General features: G+C 43.6%; 1 protein-coding gene and 1 long non-coding RNA gene across 14 annotated transcripts in view; one reads left to right on the top strand and one right to left on the bottom strand.

The window, feature by feature from the left end:
- The window catches only part of SLC4A4 (solute carrier family 4 member 4), a 230,004-nt gene that overhangs the window by 22,488 nt on the left and 192,396 nt on the right, over window positions 1–15,120 (bottom strand). For all 13 annotated transcript variants that reach the window (XM_013193772.3, XM_048045703.2, XM_048045701.2 and 10 more), the window contains 5 exons: window positions 13,303–13,373; window positions 8,174–8,362; window positions 5,426–5,539; window positions 4,653–4,814; window positions 42–220 (listed from right to left, as the gene is read on the bottom strand). In XM_013193772.3, the coding sequence (XP_013049226.1) occupies window positions 42–220; window positions 4,653–4,814; window positions 5,426–5,539; window positions 8,174–8,362; window positions 13,303–13,373 (715 nt within the window). The remainder of the gene's footprint in view (window positions 1–41; window positions 221–4,652; window positions 4,815–5,425; window positions 5,540–8,173; window positions 8,363–13,302; window positions 13,374–15,120) is intronic.
- Window positions 1–15,120, top strand: part of LOC106043969 (uncharacterized) — a 45,510-nt gene that overhangs the window by 18,516 nt on the left and 11,874 nt on the right. The window contains exons 2-3 of the long non-coding RNA XR_001212002.3: window positions 904–1,036; window positions 6,503–6,561. This is a non-coding gene — a long non-coding RNA (uncharacterized lncRNA). The remainder of the gene's footprint in view (window positions 1–903; window positions 1,037–6,502; window positions 6,562–15,120) is intronic.

Raw genomic sequence — 15,120 nt, 5'->3', positions numbered from 1 at the left:
CAGGCAAACAAGGCAATGAAGGCCTATTTGGTTTGACATACCTCACTCCCAAAAACTTGGGCTGTTCTCCAGGGGCTGAAGTTTCTGTCTCCATCTTCAAGCTGTCAATATGAGCTATGGAGATCACGGTAGCAGCAACATACCAGGGCAGACCCATAAAGGAGCATATAATCATCAGGATGGCCACCCAGAACAAATCCAGATGATAACCAGCACCTTTCTGTGAAGGGAGACAGACAACCTTTGCTTTAATTATTCTAAATAGGTAAGGAATAGCCAGGACGCTGGCATAGGAGCAGAAGCACAACAACCAAGCAGCATTTCCTTCTACAACATCTTTGACCAACTGCTTAGCCTGCTCTCAGAGACAGAAGTTTTCACAAGCAGTTAGCAGAGTAGGACACATTGCTACTTAACGGGTAAACTGCCTGCCTCAGCAGGGAAAGCAGGTATGTGACACAGTTCTGGCAAGCTCTGAAAACAATGCAACTGGGTTAAGCAATAAGTATAGGAAAGCAGCAGTCTTGCAAGCAGTCTGGCAAATGAACAAGCACCTTGTATATGCTGTACAGTACTTGGAGGTTGAGATGGTGCAAGGCTAGCCCCGCAGCCAGTCAGGTAGCTCAGCACAGTGGTACTGAACATAGCAGACCATGAGTTAAATACAACTGGAGAGACGTAATGTTCACTGAAAAATACTAGGTGGGCTACACATCCTATCTTATAAACAGTGTAAGCAAGCAAGCTCTCAAAAAATATTTATCTTGATTACAGTAGGCTCACAGTATTCTGAAGGAGCTCTGCATTGCTTCTTAATAAACACAAATGAAACCCCATTATATAGTGCTATTTTTATAATTAAATGTTCGTTTTTTTGTTTTTTTTTTTTTTTTTAAATGTGAGGTGACACAGTGAGAAGAAATGAAATGCCTGGCACCATCCCAACCCCCTGCTGACTGCCCGCAGTACATGCAGAAACAGAGCAGGCCATTTTCACAGCATGAGACAGCTACGGCAACAAGAGCGTTCAGACAGGGTAAGTGCATGCAAGGATCGTATGCAAAGCAAGAGAGCAGTTTATGACACTGTGAGCTGTTATCCTAGTCATCTATTACAAGTGCACGGGACTTCTTTTTATACAGTGGGAGGCCAGGATTTCACCAACTGTGCATTCATACGAGTCTAGCCCTCCACACAAACATCACAGTCAGAGTGAAGCCTGAATAACTAACTAGTCATGATGGAGGGAGGAGCAATGCTGACGAAGGTACCAGTGTTAGGAAAGTGACGCGTTATTCCGGAATCTGTAATAGACAACAAGGTGCAAAATCCCTGTCCAGCTGTGTTCACTCTGTCCACTTCCTTCAGTTTCTCTCTTCCTCTCTGGTATCCTGATTTGCAAAGACACGGCAGATGAACAGCGTTTGCTATCTTTAACTGGACTTGGGGGCCACTTCCAAAAGTCAGAGCACACTTCTGTACGATGGAGAACAAAGTTGTTCACAATTCCTCCCCCGGGTCCCTTGTTTTCTTCCAAGTACAACAGCTCCTTCCATTTCCAAGTGTTTTTTCATTTGGCATCAGGAACTAGAACAGTTCCTTTATGTGCCAAGTCATCTCACGTTTGTGTGAGTGACAGCTTGGATATGCACAGAGATTCAAACACCCAAACCACCCTTTCAAAAAACCAGCCCAAAGCCTAATTTTAGTTTTAAGCAGCTGTTGTAAAATAACTCTCAATGTAATGACTTAATGAAACCTACCTGAAAGCAATCTTACAGGTATATGGTGCCTGCCAAAAGGTAACATTTACCATTTCCTATCTCAGAGCAAGATCTGAACTCCTATATTTAAGATAGGAAGCAACTGTAGAATCTCAGTCAGGACTGCAAATGGTCTGAGCACTGCCGATCACGCTGGGTACTGAACACCCAACTTTATGCTTTCCTGGGGAAAGCAACAAGAGCAGCTGATGGCCTTGCATCAACCACCTATCAAAAGGAGAAAGCTGCCCTCATTCTTTACTCCCTCGTAAAGACCTCTGTTCTTTAGATGGGCTTGAAAATAAACTCCTGTGGAAACTGAGATTGGAAAGAGAATAATTTCTGTCCGAATCAGACACTGGTGCCTGCTAGCAAAACACTGGGTGAATTTACCACAAAAAGCTTTTCCCAAACAACGTACACCTCTCTTTTTATTGCTTTTATCTATTATTTTTAAATCCTTTAACGGACTAACACAGGAAATCCACCAGTCACAAATGCCAAGAGTAGAAATGGAGAAACAGAAGAGCCACCAAAGAAAGGCATCTTCAGAAAAATACTAGAGAAATCTTTAAGGTTTGATATTTTAAAGAAGATTAACCTTTTTTTAAACTTGTTCAATTTGATTTTATTGGAAAGAACAAATGAGCCAGACCTACTTGGTGACCTAAGAGGGAAAGCAATCTAACTCCTTTTGAATAGTACTCATTGTTTTCCTAATACACGTACCGCTTACCTTGGCTGGCCAGCAGCACTCAGCAACACCCTGCCAATACTTTTAACAAGGCACCAGAAAAAAAAAAAAAAGAAGAAAAAAAAAGTCCTCTTTTGGGCCTACGGTAGATTTTCTGTAGTGATGTATATTTTGGTGCAGAGCTGCAGGGTCGGACTAGTGAACCCCCATTTAAACAAAAGCATATTCTTACAACCCTAACAAAGGAAGCAGGAAACAAATTTTTATTTTAAACAGTACTTTGTGGGAATGTTTATACTTTGTTACTAAAAAAGTACACCCAGTGCTGATAGCATAACTGTGTTCAGCACCTACAAGCTGAAGCAGAGACGAGGGAAGGTACACCTTGAAACCGCAAGGCCGAGGGGAGGAGGACACATGTTGGACAGAAGGTTGCATGCCCTCTGCACAAGAAAGGATTATCCCTGGGTTTCAGTCTTTTGTTGCCTTCCCCAGCTTTGCTATAACTGGAGTGGATATGGTTACATCCATGTAGCAGCAGAAGGCCATATCGTGAGGGCTCAAGTGTACCTAAAACTGAGGCCGTGTCCAGGGAACATACAGGTGAGGAAATCAGACACCTGCAAAAAGCAAGTGTATGCTGACAGCCCTGTCTGACAGACTTGCAGACATCTACGCTGTACCCTGCCTCCATAATCACCTTCACTTAATGGTGTGCTTCAAGGGCAGGGTAAAGATTAGCCTCCCCCTGGGGAAGATGTGGGCACACTGTTAATTTTAACTGCCCAGCTCCAGATGGCAAGAAGTGATGTTCTGAGGTTTATTTCAATCCAGCCCTGCAAGACAGCGGTCAGCCAGCAGTCGTCAGTCTGCACAACAAACCTTTCCCATGCCCTCTCTGTCCCCCAGGTCAGTCTTAAATCACGTTGATTGTCTAATGCCCACAAGTGACCATTCAAACTGCAACATCCTCCTCTTTTTCAAGTAAGAGCTCGACTCACAGGAGAGCTACATTTCCAACAGCTCTCAGTATAACTGATGAACTGGCTAGCTAAACAATGACCCAGCATTAGCCATGTTTTGAGCAAGTCTTTGCTCTCATAGGTTAGAACACTTGAAACGTGTGCTGTTAGCAGGAAGGGAGAGTCTTCTTTTACAGGAATTTAATATTTTTCAATAGAACTGACCATGCAGGGAAAGGAAAAACCCTACAGGCATGAAAACCTGCATAGCGCTGGTCTGCAAAGTTTATTTTAAAAACATTACTACATCCTAGGCTGTTCTATGTCAGCGGATATAAAGCTTCTCTTTCAATAACATCCAACTGTGGCTATACCTTTGATACATCCAAGATCTTTTCAGCTTATTTCTTGTATTTTACCGCACCATAAAGCCACCGCGGCTGCCATACTTGGGCCATCTCTTGCCATACCCACCAGAGGTGGGTTTCTGCCATCACCCCAGCACACCAAGACCTCCCTTTGGAGCAGCTGACAGCCTCACGTATGGGTTGGCTGTGACACAAAGAGCTTTGTTCTGCCAGTTTGATGATTCTATTTCTGGGAACACCCATTGGCCTTACAATTAGCACACTAACAGGGGCTTATCAGATCTGGAAAATCTTTGCCCGTTTTGATTAGGTGAGAAAGATTTTGGCTTGGATGCAGTCCACAGAAAAATCAGGTCACAGCTCGGGCTGGAGCAGAGGACCTTTCAAGCACGCGGGCTCTCCCAGCAGCAAACCTGAGCTCCTGCAGTGAATGCTCTCTGCAGATCCACACATGCCTGTTTATTTATTCCACAATTAACTTTCATCCTTTCCCCCCCGACACAGTGACATAAGAGGATACTCAAGGGTATCATTAGTCAATCATTAGAAGGGTGTCAGGCGTCCACACTGAACTTCAAACTCCCTGGTGTCAGGGTTCAAGGCATTACCCAGCACAGCAGAAAAATCCACACACCCAGCTCTTTCTACCTTTAACGGTTACAGCTTGTGCTGCACCATCCTCCCTCATTAGGCTTTCTTCTGAGTGAGATCCTGACCTCGTGGATATACTGCGGCTTCCTTCTTTTTCCTGTCCGTGCTGAACCATGCTGTATATGCAGCCCTGCCGCAAGCCCTCCTCCATCTCTAGCACAGAAGCAGCACAGGACAGCTCTTTGCACACATGCGAGACACCAAGCACACCCACCTTGAGCTTGTGTTCCTTCCTGTTGACGATGACGGCTGTAATTTGCTGGTCCATGAAGATGAGGATAGTCACCAGCAGTGCAGGGATGGCTGCTGCCAGGTACACCCACCATGGGTTCCCTCCAAAAGGTGGGATAAACCAACCCCTCTCGGGACTGGTGGGCTTTTAAGGGCAAGGAAAGGAAAGCTTGTGTTAGCGCTGCAATATATGAGTGACATTATCATAGTATAAATGTCTTTACACTTCCAGCAACAGGGCTTTTCCTTCCATTAAAAGGCTACAGAGAGACACTTGAGGTTTGTGATAATTTAATCCTTCCCAGAAACAGCAACAAACAGTCCTTAATAATTAAACATTGATTATGGGGGACCAGCTTTTGCAAGCTGATTAGCAGCAAGGTTACAAGGGGGGGTATGAGGAACGTGCCAGCAAGCACCCTTGAGCAGCTTCTCCAAAATGCCTCCAAGCAGCTGAACGAGGGAATGTGTCCCTGGGGTGACTAAGCACATAACCCAGCGCACACGAGTCCTGGATGCAAGAACTTACACCAGCCCAAAGGAGGTAGGAGAAGCTGGGCCTATGTTCAAAGTATGGAGGCAGGATTTAGGAGATAAATCAGCCAGCCAAAGCAAATAGAAAGGGTATCAGCTGAGTGAAATGGTCCTTTCCAGCAAGCTGACTACTTTCTTGTTTTGAGGGCATTTTATTCAGGGCAGATGGGTGGAAAAGGGAACCTATTCCAAAGCCCACAAAATGAGCTGACAATTACATACCTTGAATTCACTTGGCACAATTAGTTTTGGTGTGTCCACACCTACCAGGGCATCTATTCCACAGAAAATCAGAATGGATAAGATAATGGCAAAGTCACTGATGAGCTTCCTGGCCTGAAACAGAAGTTGATATCGTAATAGTTAGCCCTATGAGGCACCACTTTATCCATGCCTTAGATTCTCTGCGATATTCCAAGTGTGCATTTGGTGGCAATACAAACTAATTATTTCTTTTTACGTAGAAACAAAGGTGCACATTGTAATGTCTTATTCCATTTTCCCAAAATGCGCCTTGGTACTTCATTGTGTTGTCTGAAGGCCAAACAATTAAGCCTAAATGGAAGTATGAAAACAAGCCTAAGGAAAAAGAAAACTGCTTTTGTAAGAAACTCCCACATGAATTCTTCAGAACAGTCTTACTGATACTGCTTTCAACAGCAGCCAACAACCACCAGGATGGAGGCCTAGGAGTCTGAAAAGCTTGCAATGCAAGTCTATCAAGAAAAAGAGGTCCTTTCTTTAATAAGTAACTTCCTGTGCAAGATGAAATGTATTTAGAAAAAGTAGGGAGAGAAGAGTTCACTCGAGACTCCCAATTCCTCTCCTGACAAGGTGCTGAGCAAGCCTGGGAGCAGAGCAAGTCCGCCGCTAGCACACGCTTTGCACTGCTCTCCGACTGTCGGTGCCAAGCACCAACCTGAGACTAAGGCACATGGGGACCATGCAGGGACACGGGAGGCTCGGAGTGTTTGGGGGGCCAGGACAGCCCACTGATTGCTATGGTTAGCCAAACTGCCAAAGTAATGGTTGAGAACTATTTAATGTCTTGGGAAGAATTCTGAGACGGTTTAGGTTTGTTTCTTTTTTAAATAATTGCATATGTTCTCATTCTGGTCGTACTGCTTACTGAAAGACTTCAAGGTCAGCTTCCAACATTAACAGATATTGAGTATTTACAAATGAGCCTAAAAAAATAGTGACATTTTTACACATTATTTAATATTGTCTCCTCCTGTTTGCCTTCTGATCTGATCTCTGATTCTTTAGGATTCTCATATTCACGTTTTTTCTCTGCAGGGACAGAGACTGCATTTTGATACAAGTTGAGCTTCTCGTGTCATCTCAGAAATCTTAAGGTATGTGCCTTTCACAAAAACATATGTTATGCCCAGATACTATTCTTTTAATAGGATTGATTTTGCAATGTACATTTAAGAAAAAAAAAAGGGGGGGGGGGGAATTGAAGAAAATGGAAAACTCAAATTTCCAAGACAGATGTGATATTCCATGTAAATGGCAGAGTTTGAAATGGCATTGTTTTCTGTTCAAGTAATAGATCAACCCAAACAGACAGGATGAGAAACTGTTTCTTGGTTAAATCCTCTACATACTCTGAGGAGTGCGACTTTACCCGAGTCAATGCAATATCACAGTGTAAAGCTGCCACCGGTTGGGCTCTGAAGCTAAACCGGACAGGCCCCACTGTGCTTGTCTGGAGCTATGCAGGATCTTTAAGGATTTGTTCCTTCCAGGCTTCCCAGGTTCACATAGTTACAGATAAACTGAGTGGCATTCCAGGACAGATGGAATTCATTTCCTTTTTATTAAAAATAATAGAGGTTCGATTGTAACACAGCAAAACAGTAAATAAAAATCCTTGCAGGATAAATCCCATTCTGTCAGAATGCCAAAAATGGGGGACAAGTCTTACACAAACATGGCTTTTTGTTACACAAACAGAAGCTCACATGCATGTCTTCTTTCAGATGCAAACTGATGAAACTGGCAAAGGCTGAATCTTGGGGAGGGCAGAGCTACTTGTCTAGTGTGTTTCAAATGATCCCCTCACAGCTGAAAGGACTGTTTTTTGTTTGTTTTTGTTTCTTTCCCCTGCCTTTGAACATTGAACAGTTGTCATGACAAAGACAGAATAAGCAGATGCACTTGAGAGATGCATACAAGTTGGCTCTAAGTCTGAGCGAAATCTTGTTTAAATCAAGGCAAAGGTTACCAGGACATCCCTATTTTGCATCTGATCTTAAGAAAATAAATGAAATTTCTGCTTCCAGTCCCTACCACAAAAGGTATGCCAGACATGGACTGTAGGCAAGTTTTACATTTTTGAGTGTTGCAAATGCTACCTGTTAACATGAAAGATGCATCCCTTCTATGCTATACAGACCACTAGCTTACCCACTTTTCAGTGACAGAGCAAAGGGCTTCTTTTGTCCTCCCCAAACATTCCCCTTAGGCTATAAACAGGGAAACCTCTGACATTGATTAATCATCCCTTTGGCATATTTGATTTCTGTAAAATGTCCATCCAACCTACCCCAGAGTCAGTACGTAAATTGAGCTTTGTATCTGGCTCTGAAAATAGCTAGCTGAAACTATATAGGCCTGAAATACTCTTAAGACTGATAAACTACATTATTGAGTATCTTCGCTTGGAATTGTTGTCTTCAGTACCTTTAAAATCACCGTCACATCTCAATGACAGATTACAGCTCATTTTGGCTCTTCTGCTGACTTACCTGTGTCCTCCAGAAACACAGAGAGTGAAAGCTAAGCAAACCCAGGATATACCTTGGTTAACCAGTACCATGTTTTTATTGCATCAAATGCAGTCTGGCTTCCCTGAAAAGCTTTTGCCCCTCTGTGTGACAACTACACCAAGAGGAAGGCGGCTTAACTTTGCACTCTGAAAGAGTAAAAAAACAGACTGCTAGGGTGAAAGGAGAGACTTACAGTGGTTGGAAAATAGCGACTGGTCTTGAATTTCTTCAGGGCCATGGAGCAGGTGTAAGTGCCAAAAAAGAGGATGAAAGACATGAGGGTGATGTCAGGGACATAATCACAGCTGTTGCCCACAAGGTGTCCTCCATATTTCAAGCACTCCTTCTTTGTCAGAGACGACCAGTCAATGGTGGTGTTGTACTGCAGAAAAAAAGGAACATTTCCATGATGCCATGTTCACATAAACACTGCCCACACTACGATGGGAACAGAGACAGACCATCAGGAAAAATACTGTGAAGAAAATGGAGGCATGGAACAGAAGCTAAAAATCCCCGTGCTTTTGGGCAGACAGAATGAATTTTAACCCAGACAGAGGATGGTGTTAACTTTCAAACTCAGGGGTTACACCTTCAAACTTGGAAAGAAGATCTTTTGAATAGGCAATAAATAAAAGGAGAAAGCTAAGGTCTCTGTTGAATCTCTTCCCATAGCAATTTTGTGTATGAAGTACCTTTCCACATCATACTTCCAACTGCAAGGTGCTCGCTGTCTGGGCTGACAATCAAACCTAAACACTGCCAGCTTCAGAGAGGTATTTCAGACACTCTCCCCATTCCAAGTCTGCCTCAGCTGTGGTCTGCTGGACATTTCTAGGTTTTCTGGAGAGGAAGTGCCACATCAGAAACTTCATGCAGAACTCATTCATTACAAGCAACACCAAAACCAAATGTACTTCTCTTGGATGAAGACGAGCACAGTTTCCACAGCAGAAAATCACTCTCCTTGCCTAACAGAAACAAGGCTTTAGCTTGCCTAATGCCTGCAGGCAGCAAGAAACTTCTGCATAACCAGCATTGTGCCGCTGCAGTTAGGTGGTGCTCCTCCGAGCACCTCCACCAAGCAGCACCAATTGCCCTGGGCTAAAAGACAGGCATTATGGTAGTGAAGGCTGAGCAAACAAAACTAAGCTTTGCTTCCTTTTGTTTGCTTGAATTCAGCTTGTGCTGGTAGGTTGCAAATTTTGGGAGACAAAACAAATCCCCTGTGTTTACAGAAAAGCAGCCAGGAAGATGCTGATGTCCAACCTCACTCTCTGCTATACCACCTGCAAAGTACTCTGGATACAGTGCATGCCGTAAATGTCCCTGAGCAGGGTATAAGAATTACCAAAGTAGGGCAGTGGCAGAGCAGGTCTCTGCCAAGCTGGTAAAATGTGCTCAAAACCGCAGAAATGTCCTACAGCACCAGCTCACCTGCTGGGGTTCAATGCAGCGTACACAAATACAATCATTTCAGTTCATTTCAGCAAGAGCTGAGGGTCTCTTCCTTACAGTACTAGCAAATAAGATCCCACATTTGAATTTCCCTTAATAGCTTCCATCCTGATTTGAATACTTTGTTACTAAAGATGACCAACTGCAGTTGCCAGATAGGGAGGCACTATTTGTATTTAAAACGCCATTGTGGAATCCAGATCCACACAGGACATGTTAGATGATCATCTGTTTCCTAATGCTTGAGGTAAGCAGAGCCTGAGGAAGTGTCTTTTCCTCTCCCTGAGCCTGTATAATTCATAATAACATCAGCAGAGCCATGAGGACAGAACAAATACAAATACACGAGAGGCCAAGACTGCAAATGTGCACAAAGCAGTGAGCTCGCGAGGTTATTCTGGGTGCACCCAGAGAGCACCGTTGTGGGGGAGACTAGGAATTCAGAGCATGTGTGTTAATACCAAGAAAAGTTTCAAGTTATTTTAGGTACCTATAAACTTCTGCCAGTCCGGGGATTTTTAGAATCACATTGTCTCTACTCCTCTGTTTCTGTATGAAAACCGAAATGAAGGAAATCATAGTCCCAGGAACCGTAAAATTAGAGATAATGGATATTGAACAAAAACTCTAAGTGAATAAATAACGCAGAGAGAAAAGCTTATTTTACTCCAGATACTTCAGCTGTAGAAAACTTATTGCAAATATGGGCACAGAGTAATTCAGACTAACATGCAATTTACCAGGAAAAGCACGTTCTTTAGGCAAACTGTAGGATATAAAATATGCTGTTGCTTATAAGGGAAATTTTCAACAAGTAAGTTAAGCAAAGTTATATTAGAAATCTTGAAAATAATGAAGGTACTCACTGAAGACTAAAGCTTCATGGACTCATTTCGTATCTATTAGTATCTTGTTCATGTGGGTATATTGTAAAATACCTCACATATGCCTCCAAACACTGGATGGTTATCAAGTGGTCAGAAGCTGCATGTGATAAACTTCAGTTTCCTCAGCAAATTTTGTGACTCCAAAGAGCTCTAGCCAAACTGAGGCATGATTGTGCTGACAGTGATAGCAGTGAGGAAAAAAAAAACAACAACAACAAAAAACCAGCCATGTTCTTGTTTTGACATGATGCCGACACATTTGCTCTCTCAGCGGCACCAAGCAGCACCAAATTGTCCCTCATCAATAGGGTTTCTGCAGGTCTGCCCTGACTGTTGGCTTCATGGCTGCACCAGAGGGGAGAGCAGACATCAGAAAAAACAGTATTTGGGAGCAAACTTTGTGCACCGTGCATTTGCATGCATACCTCCCACAGAGTTAAACCACCGGCACTTGCATTTTTAGAGCTACAGAAATAAAACCCAAAGAGCGTTCAATAGTTAAGATTGCTGTTTGGGATACCAAAGAGCAGAAACAAGAGGACATCCCTTTTCCCACAACCCTACTACCTAAATGAATTGGTGGCCCCTCCTGGAAGTGCTCGCCGCCACCCAAACATTTGGGTGGCAGCTTATTTGAGACTGACAGGCGTACAAAAGGCAGCACACAAATACAGGGCCAACCAGCAGATTGTAAATAGCTGGAAAACTCCAGGACTACTTGGGTTGTCTTTGCTCTGAGCACCAGGATACGCTATTTAGCGAGCTCTCCTGCTGCAGCTTTCAGGCTGGGACAAGGATTTGGGGCACCGGAAGAGGACTTTGTACTACAACCGTCCCTTAGTGAAAGCCCATGGATAAGCCATCTGCACAGGAGGATGGATGAGATGCGCTGTTTCCTATATCAGGGAGCTGCCAGCTATAGGAGACCCCCCCCCCAAAGTGATCCTGCTTTGTCACAGCACATTCACCTCCCTGGCCAGCTGTCTGGCGGGGTTTGTAGCAGGGCTGCTCTTCCTGTTCGCAACACCCTCATCTCTTGTCCCTGGACATTCATTTTGCTTTGAAACTACAAAAAAATAGTGCTGGCTCCCAGCTTGCTCTGCCACAGGCAAGGAAACAGCCAAGCTCTGTGCCAGGGGCTCGCTTCCCCAGCAGGGACCAGGGCTAAAGCAGGAGAGTTCAGTTCCTCCAGGGGCAGCATGGCCCCCCGGCTCTTTGCAAAATCAGCCAGAGATACAATCGGGTCTGACAGGAGCTGCCTCCAGCCCTACCGGGTGGCAGGCAGGGTGTCACAAAATGGGGTTTTGGGGAAGGAGGGCTGAGATGTCAAAACTACTGTTCCGACAAAGGACAGTTGGGAAACACAACTTGTTGGGTTTTTTTCTTGTCTCCCGGCCTGAGTTTGGTTCTTTGCCTTCCTCTAATGCATGCCTCTTCTCTCCTGAGACTGTCAATCAAATGCTAAATCCACAAATAATGAGAAGAGTCGTTCTTATTAATGAAACAGAAGTGGCAACTGGCACTCTCTTCTTGACAGGTGGATTTAGGCGTCCTGACAGCTGGCATTGTATGAGAGCTTGGGGCTGCTCATCATTTCCCCAAGCATTATTTTGTGTGACGGGCAGCTGAACAATTAGTCCCTCACTTTCAGCCCTTCCAGAAGCGGTGAACTCAGATGCTCAGAACCACAGCAAGCTGACAGAGGTGGGGCTGGGAAGATGGCAAGGAGCAGTAAAGGGCACATCAGGTGCAGCATCAGGAGACCTCGCTTCTATTTCTTCATGCTGCTGCCGACCCTTTTGGGACCTTGGGGGATGCCCTTTCCTTCAGGTTTATGTCTAACTTCCAGTGCCTGAAGTGGTCCTGCACAGCATGCCAAGCCCAGAAACCCTTCCCTTTCTGCTGAGCTACCTGACGCTACACAAGAGTGGCCACCACATACAGACAAGTAGGTTCTGTATTCTTCAGCCTAAGGTTACTACTCTGTCCCTCAGCTTCCTATGCATGAAACACAGAAGCATCTGAACCTATCAAGATCTGTTTCTTTCTCATCATCCAAAGCTCACCATGTGAGGGAAATCTAGAAAAGCCAGTGCTAGCCACAGAAAATCAAAGAACAGGATAGAAACAGGACCTTCCAAACGAAGGGCTGGCCACACTGGTGTCAAGAAAGAGGCCGCCATGCGCAAGCCATTACTGATATCAAATTGCACATATAGTATTCTGTATGTGGTACTACAAGAAATCCTTGGAGGATAAAGTGCGGTGTAACATTTTCATAGTGTCACAGGCAAAGGGGTGTGTGTGTCAGTGTAAGGATTTTCTTCATGTGATCAGTTACTGATCTCTTTGGCCCAGCAGAAACACTTCCTTACAGACTTCCAAGACTGTAGTCTCTGTCCTTGCAAAGGTGTATTTTAAGACAGAAAAGTAAAATACAGAAGTGGGAAAGAGAAATACATTGTGAAAACAGGCAGCAGATTTCGTGGCGAACTACGAAGAAGCCCATGAACTGCACTTTCAATCAATGCCACTGGAAGGAACAGCTGAAATAAAACCAAGCTGTAAACTGCTTGCTCTGTCATACCACAGCTCAGTGAGGAGAGCAGGGTTGGAAGCTGCCCTCGGTTTCAACTGTGCAAGCTTTTCTTACGTCAACACTCTGGAAGGTCATGGCCACAAACTGCCAGGTTATAGGAGGACATGTTCCCAAAGGAAGGTTGGAACAGCACTACCAGAATAAATACCTATTAATTTTTCCCAATTTTGGGACTGCCAGTTGATTCTATTTAACATTAAAAAAAAAAATTAGTAAGAATTTCCTCTCTTGCTGTTGTGGCTGGCCTGCTGCTTAAATATTGTCGCTTTGCTGAGTGAAAGCATGAGCGATGGAGGGATGCCAGCTCCAATTTCTTCCCCAGTCACCAAACACCACAATGATGTTTTCAAAGCCCGCCTTCCTAGAAGCCTCACTTACCATCTCGGCAGAGGAATAGTGCAGCCCATCAGCTGACGGCACAGTTGTCCCATTAAATAACGAGCTATTATCTGAAAGAGAGAACAGAAAAAGAATACTGAGAGCATGGTGTCGAAACAGCCCAGAAAGAAAGCAAATTTAAGCTCTTAAATCATTTGTTATTCCATCTTGGTAAAGCAGCAGCAGAGAGTATTTGCAATCTCTTTTCTCAAGCAAAGAGTCAAAAGTGTTTTTTTGGAGTGACTCAAGAGCAACAGTCATAAGTCACTTCAAAAAGGAAAAAAGAGTAAGGGAGACAATTCAAAGCTAAATTAACTGGGATTTTTTTTTTGGAGTTCATTGTAAATAACAAAAATAGATAGACAGCATACTATTTTGTGGTTTTGCAGTATTTTCCCAATAATTTCTGGATTAAAATGAATACAGAATTCTCATAGCTATTAATTTAAGATTATATACGTCCTCAAAATATCAAGAAAAGCAAAATGCATTGCAGAATGTGGCATAATCCCACTTTTCGGCTTTAAAAAATAGATAAGAGTTTTTGTAATTAACATGATAGAGATCATTTATTTTGCTAAAAAGGGGAGACATACACTGTGACATAGTTGCATGTTTTCCTTTTGTATTCATAGGATTAGAAATGATCTATATTTAAAAATTCAGTTAGAAATGCAATCTTGCCTGAAAATAGGCTCGTCAATTATGTCCCCCCATTTTATTTAAATTTTGCAAGTATTTCTATGTCTGGTAACAATATTAAAGTTCTGTTAAAATACTGTATAGGGCACATTTGTTTAGCTGGAGAAAGTGTAAGTGTGCACACCTTTTACACTACTGAAATCATAATGGGGTCTAGATAACTAGCACAACAACATTAAATGTAGGCAGCCTCCCAGACCCTTGTAACATCTCATGATTCTTGTCAAGACATCAATTTGCTATGCCTGGAAGCAGAACTGTAGATTTTGGTGCTGACATCTTCCCTGCAACAGCACCAATCTCTTTAGAAAGGCCTGGTAAAGAAATGCTGAGTGGCCAAGGGACTCTTTAACCCCGAGGACACCAGTTGGGTATGAGAATTGTGCCAAACCATAAGCCATGCTACGAGGATGGAGCTGAGCCTGTAAAATGATGCAATCCTTTTCCGGAGACATCAGGTCTGAGAAGAGATGGTTAATGCAGTGTTTTGTGTTCTTTTTCTGGCATCTTGTCACATCAAAACTCTCTCCAGAGGCGTGACTGATCAGGTAAAAAACCTTTTGTATAGAAAAAGTTTGTCCACTCTGAGCAGACAGATGCAGCATGGCGAGTTCAACAAGAGTCACAGCACTGTCACACCAGTACCAAAAAACCAGCAACAAGCACACAGCCTTTATGCTTTGCCAGATACTCCAGCCTCAGAGGGCCTCCCTGCCTCGCTGTCTGCTCCACTCCTGTGTGATATCACAGGAACGCACAGTGTCAGCAAAATCTAAAAATCTCTCTTCTCTTTTTTTTTTCCTCCCCAGAATGCACCAAGAGTGCAGAGGATTTCTTTTGCTGCTTCTGATTTCTCTGTTGGCACACAGAGAAACTTTCTGCAGCTGTCCTTTTAACTCCAGCTCTGACTAGTTGCTATGTGGATGATAACGTTCCTGAAAGTGGATGAAGTGTGTTTTTGTGTTTAAAGTTCTCCACCCACATTATAAAACAGTGAATGTTTGCTCAAAGACACAGACTGGAGGTACAGGGATCAAAGGGAAGCCCCTGCATGGCACACTGTTTAATTATTTCCAGAGCACGCAAAAATCCCATCAGTGATTTCAAAGGCATTAC

This window comes from Anser cygnoides, chromosome 4 (assembly GCF_040182565.1).
Source record: "Anser cygnoides isolate HZ-2024a breed goose chromosome 4, Taihu_goose_T2T_genome, whole genome shotgun sequence".
NCBI classification, from domain to species: Eukaryota; Metazoa; Chordata; class Aves; order Anseriformes; family Anatidae; genus Anser; species Anser cygnoides.
The sequence above is the reverse complement of the archived record's forward strand: the minus strand, read 5'-3'. Positions and strand labels throughout refer to the sequence as shown.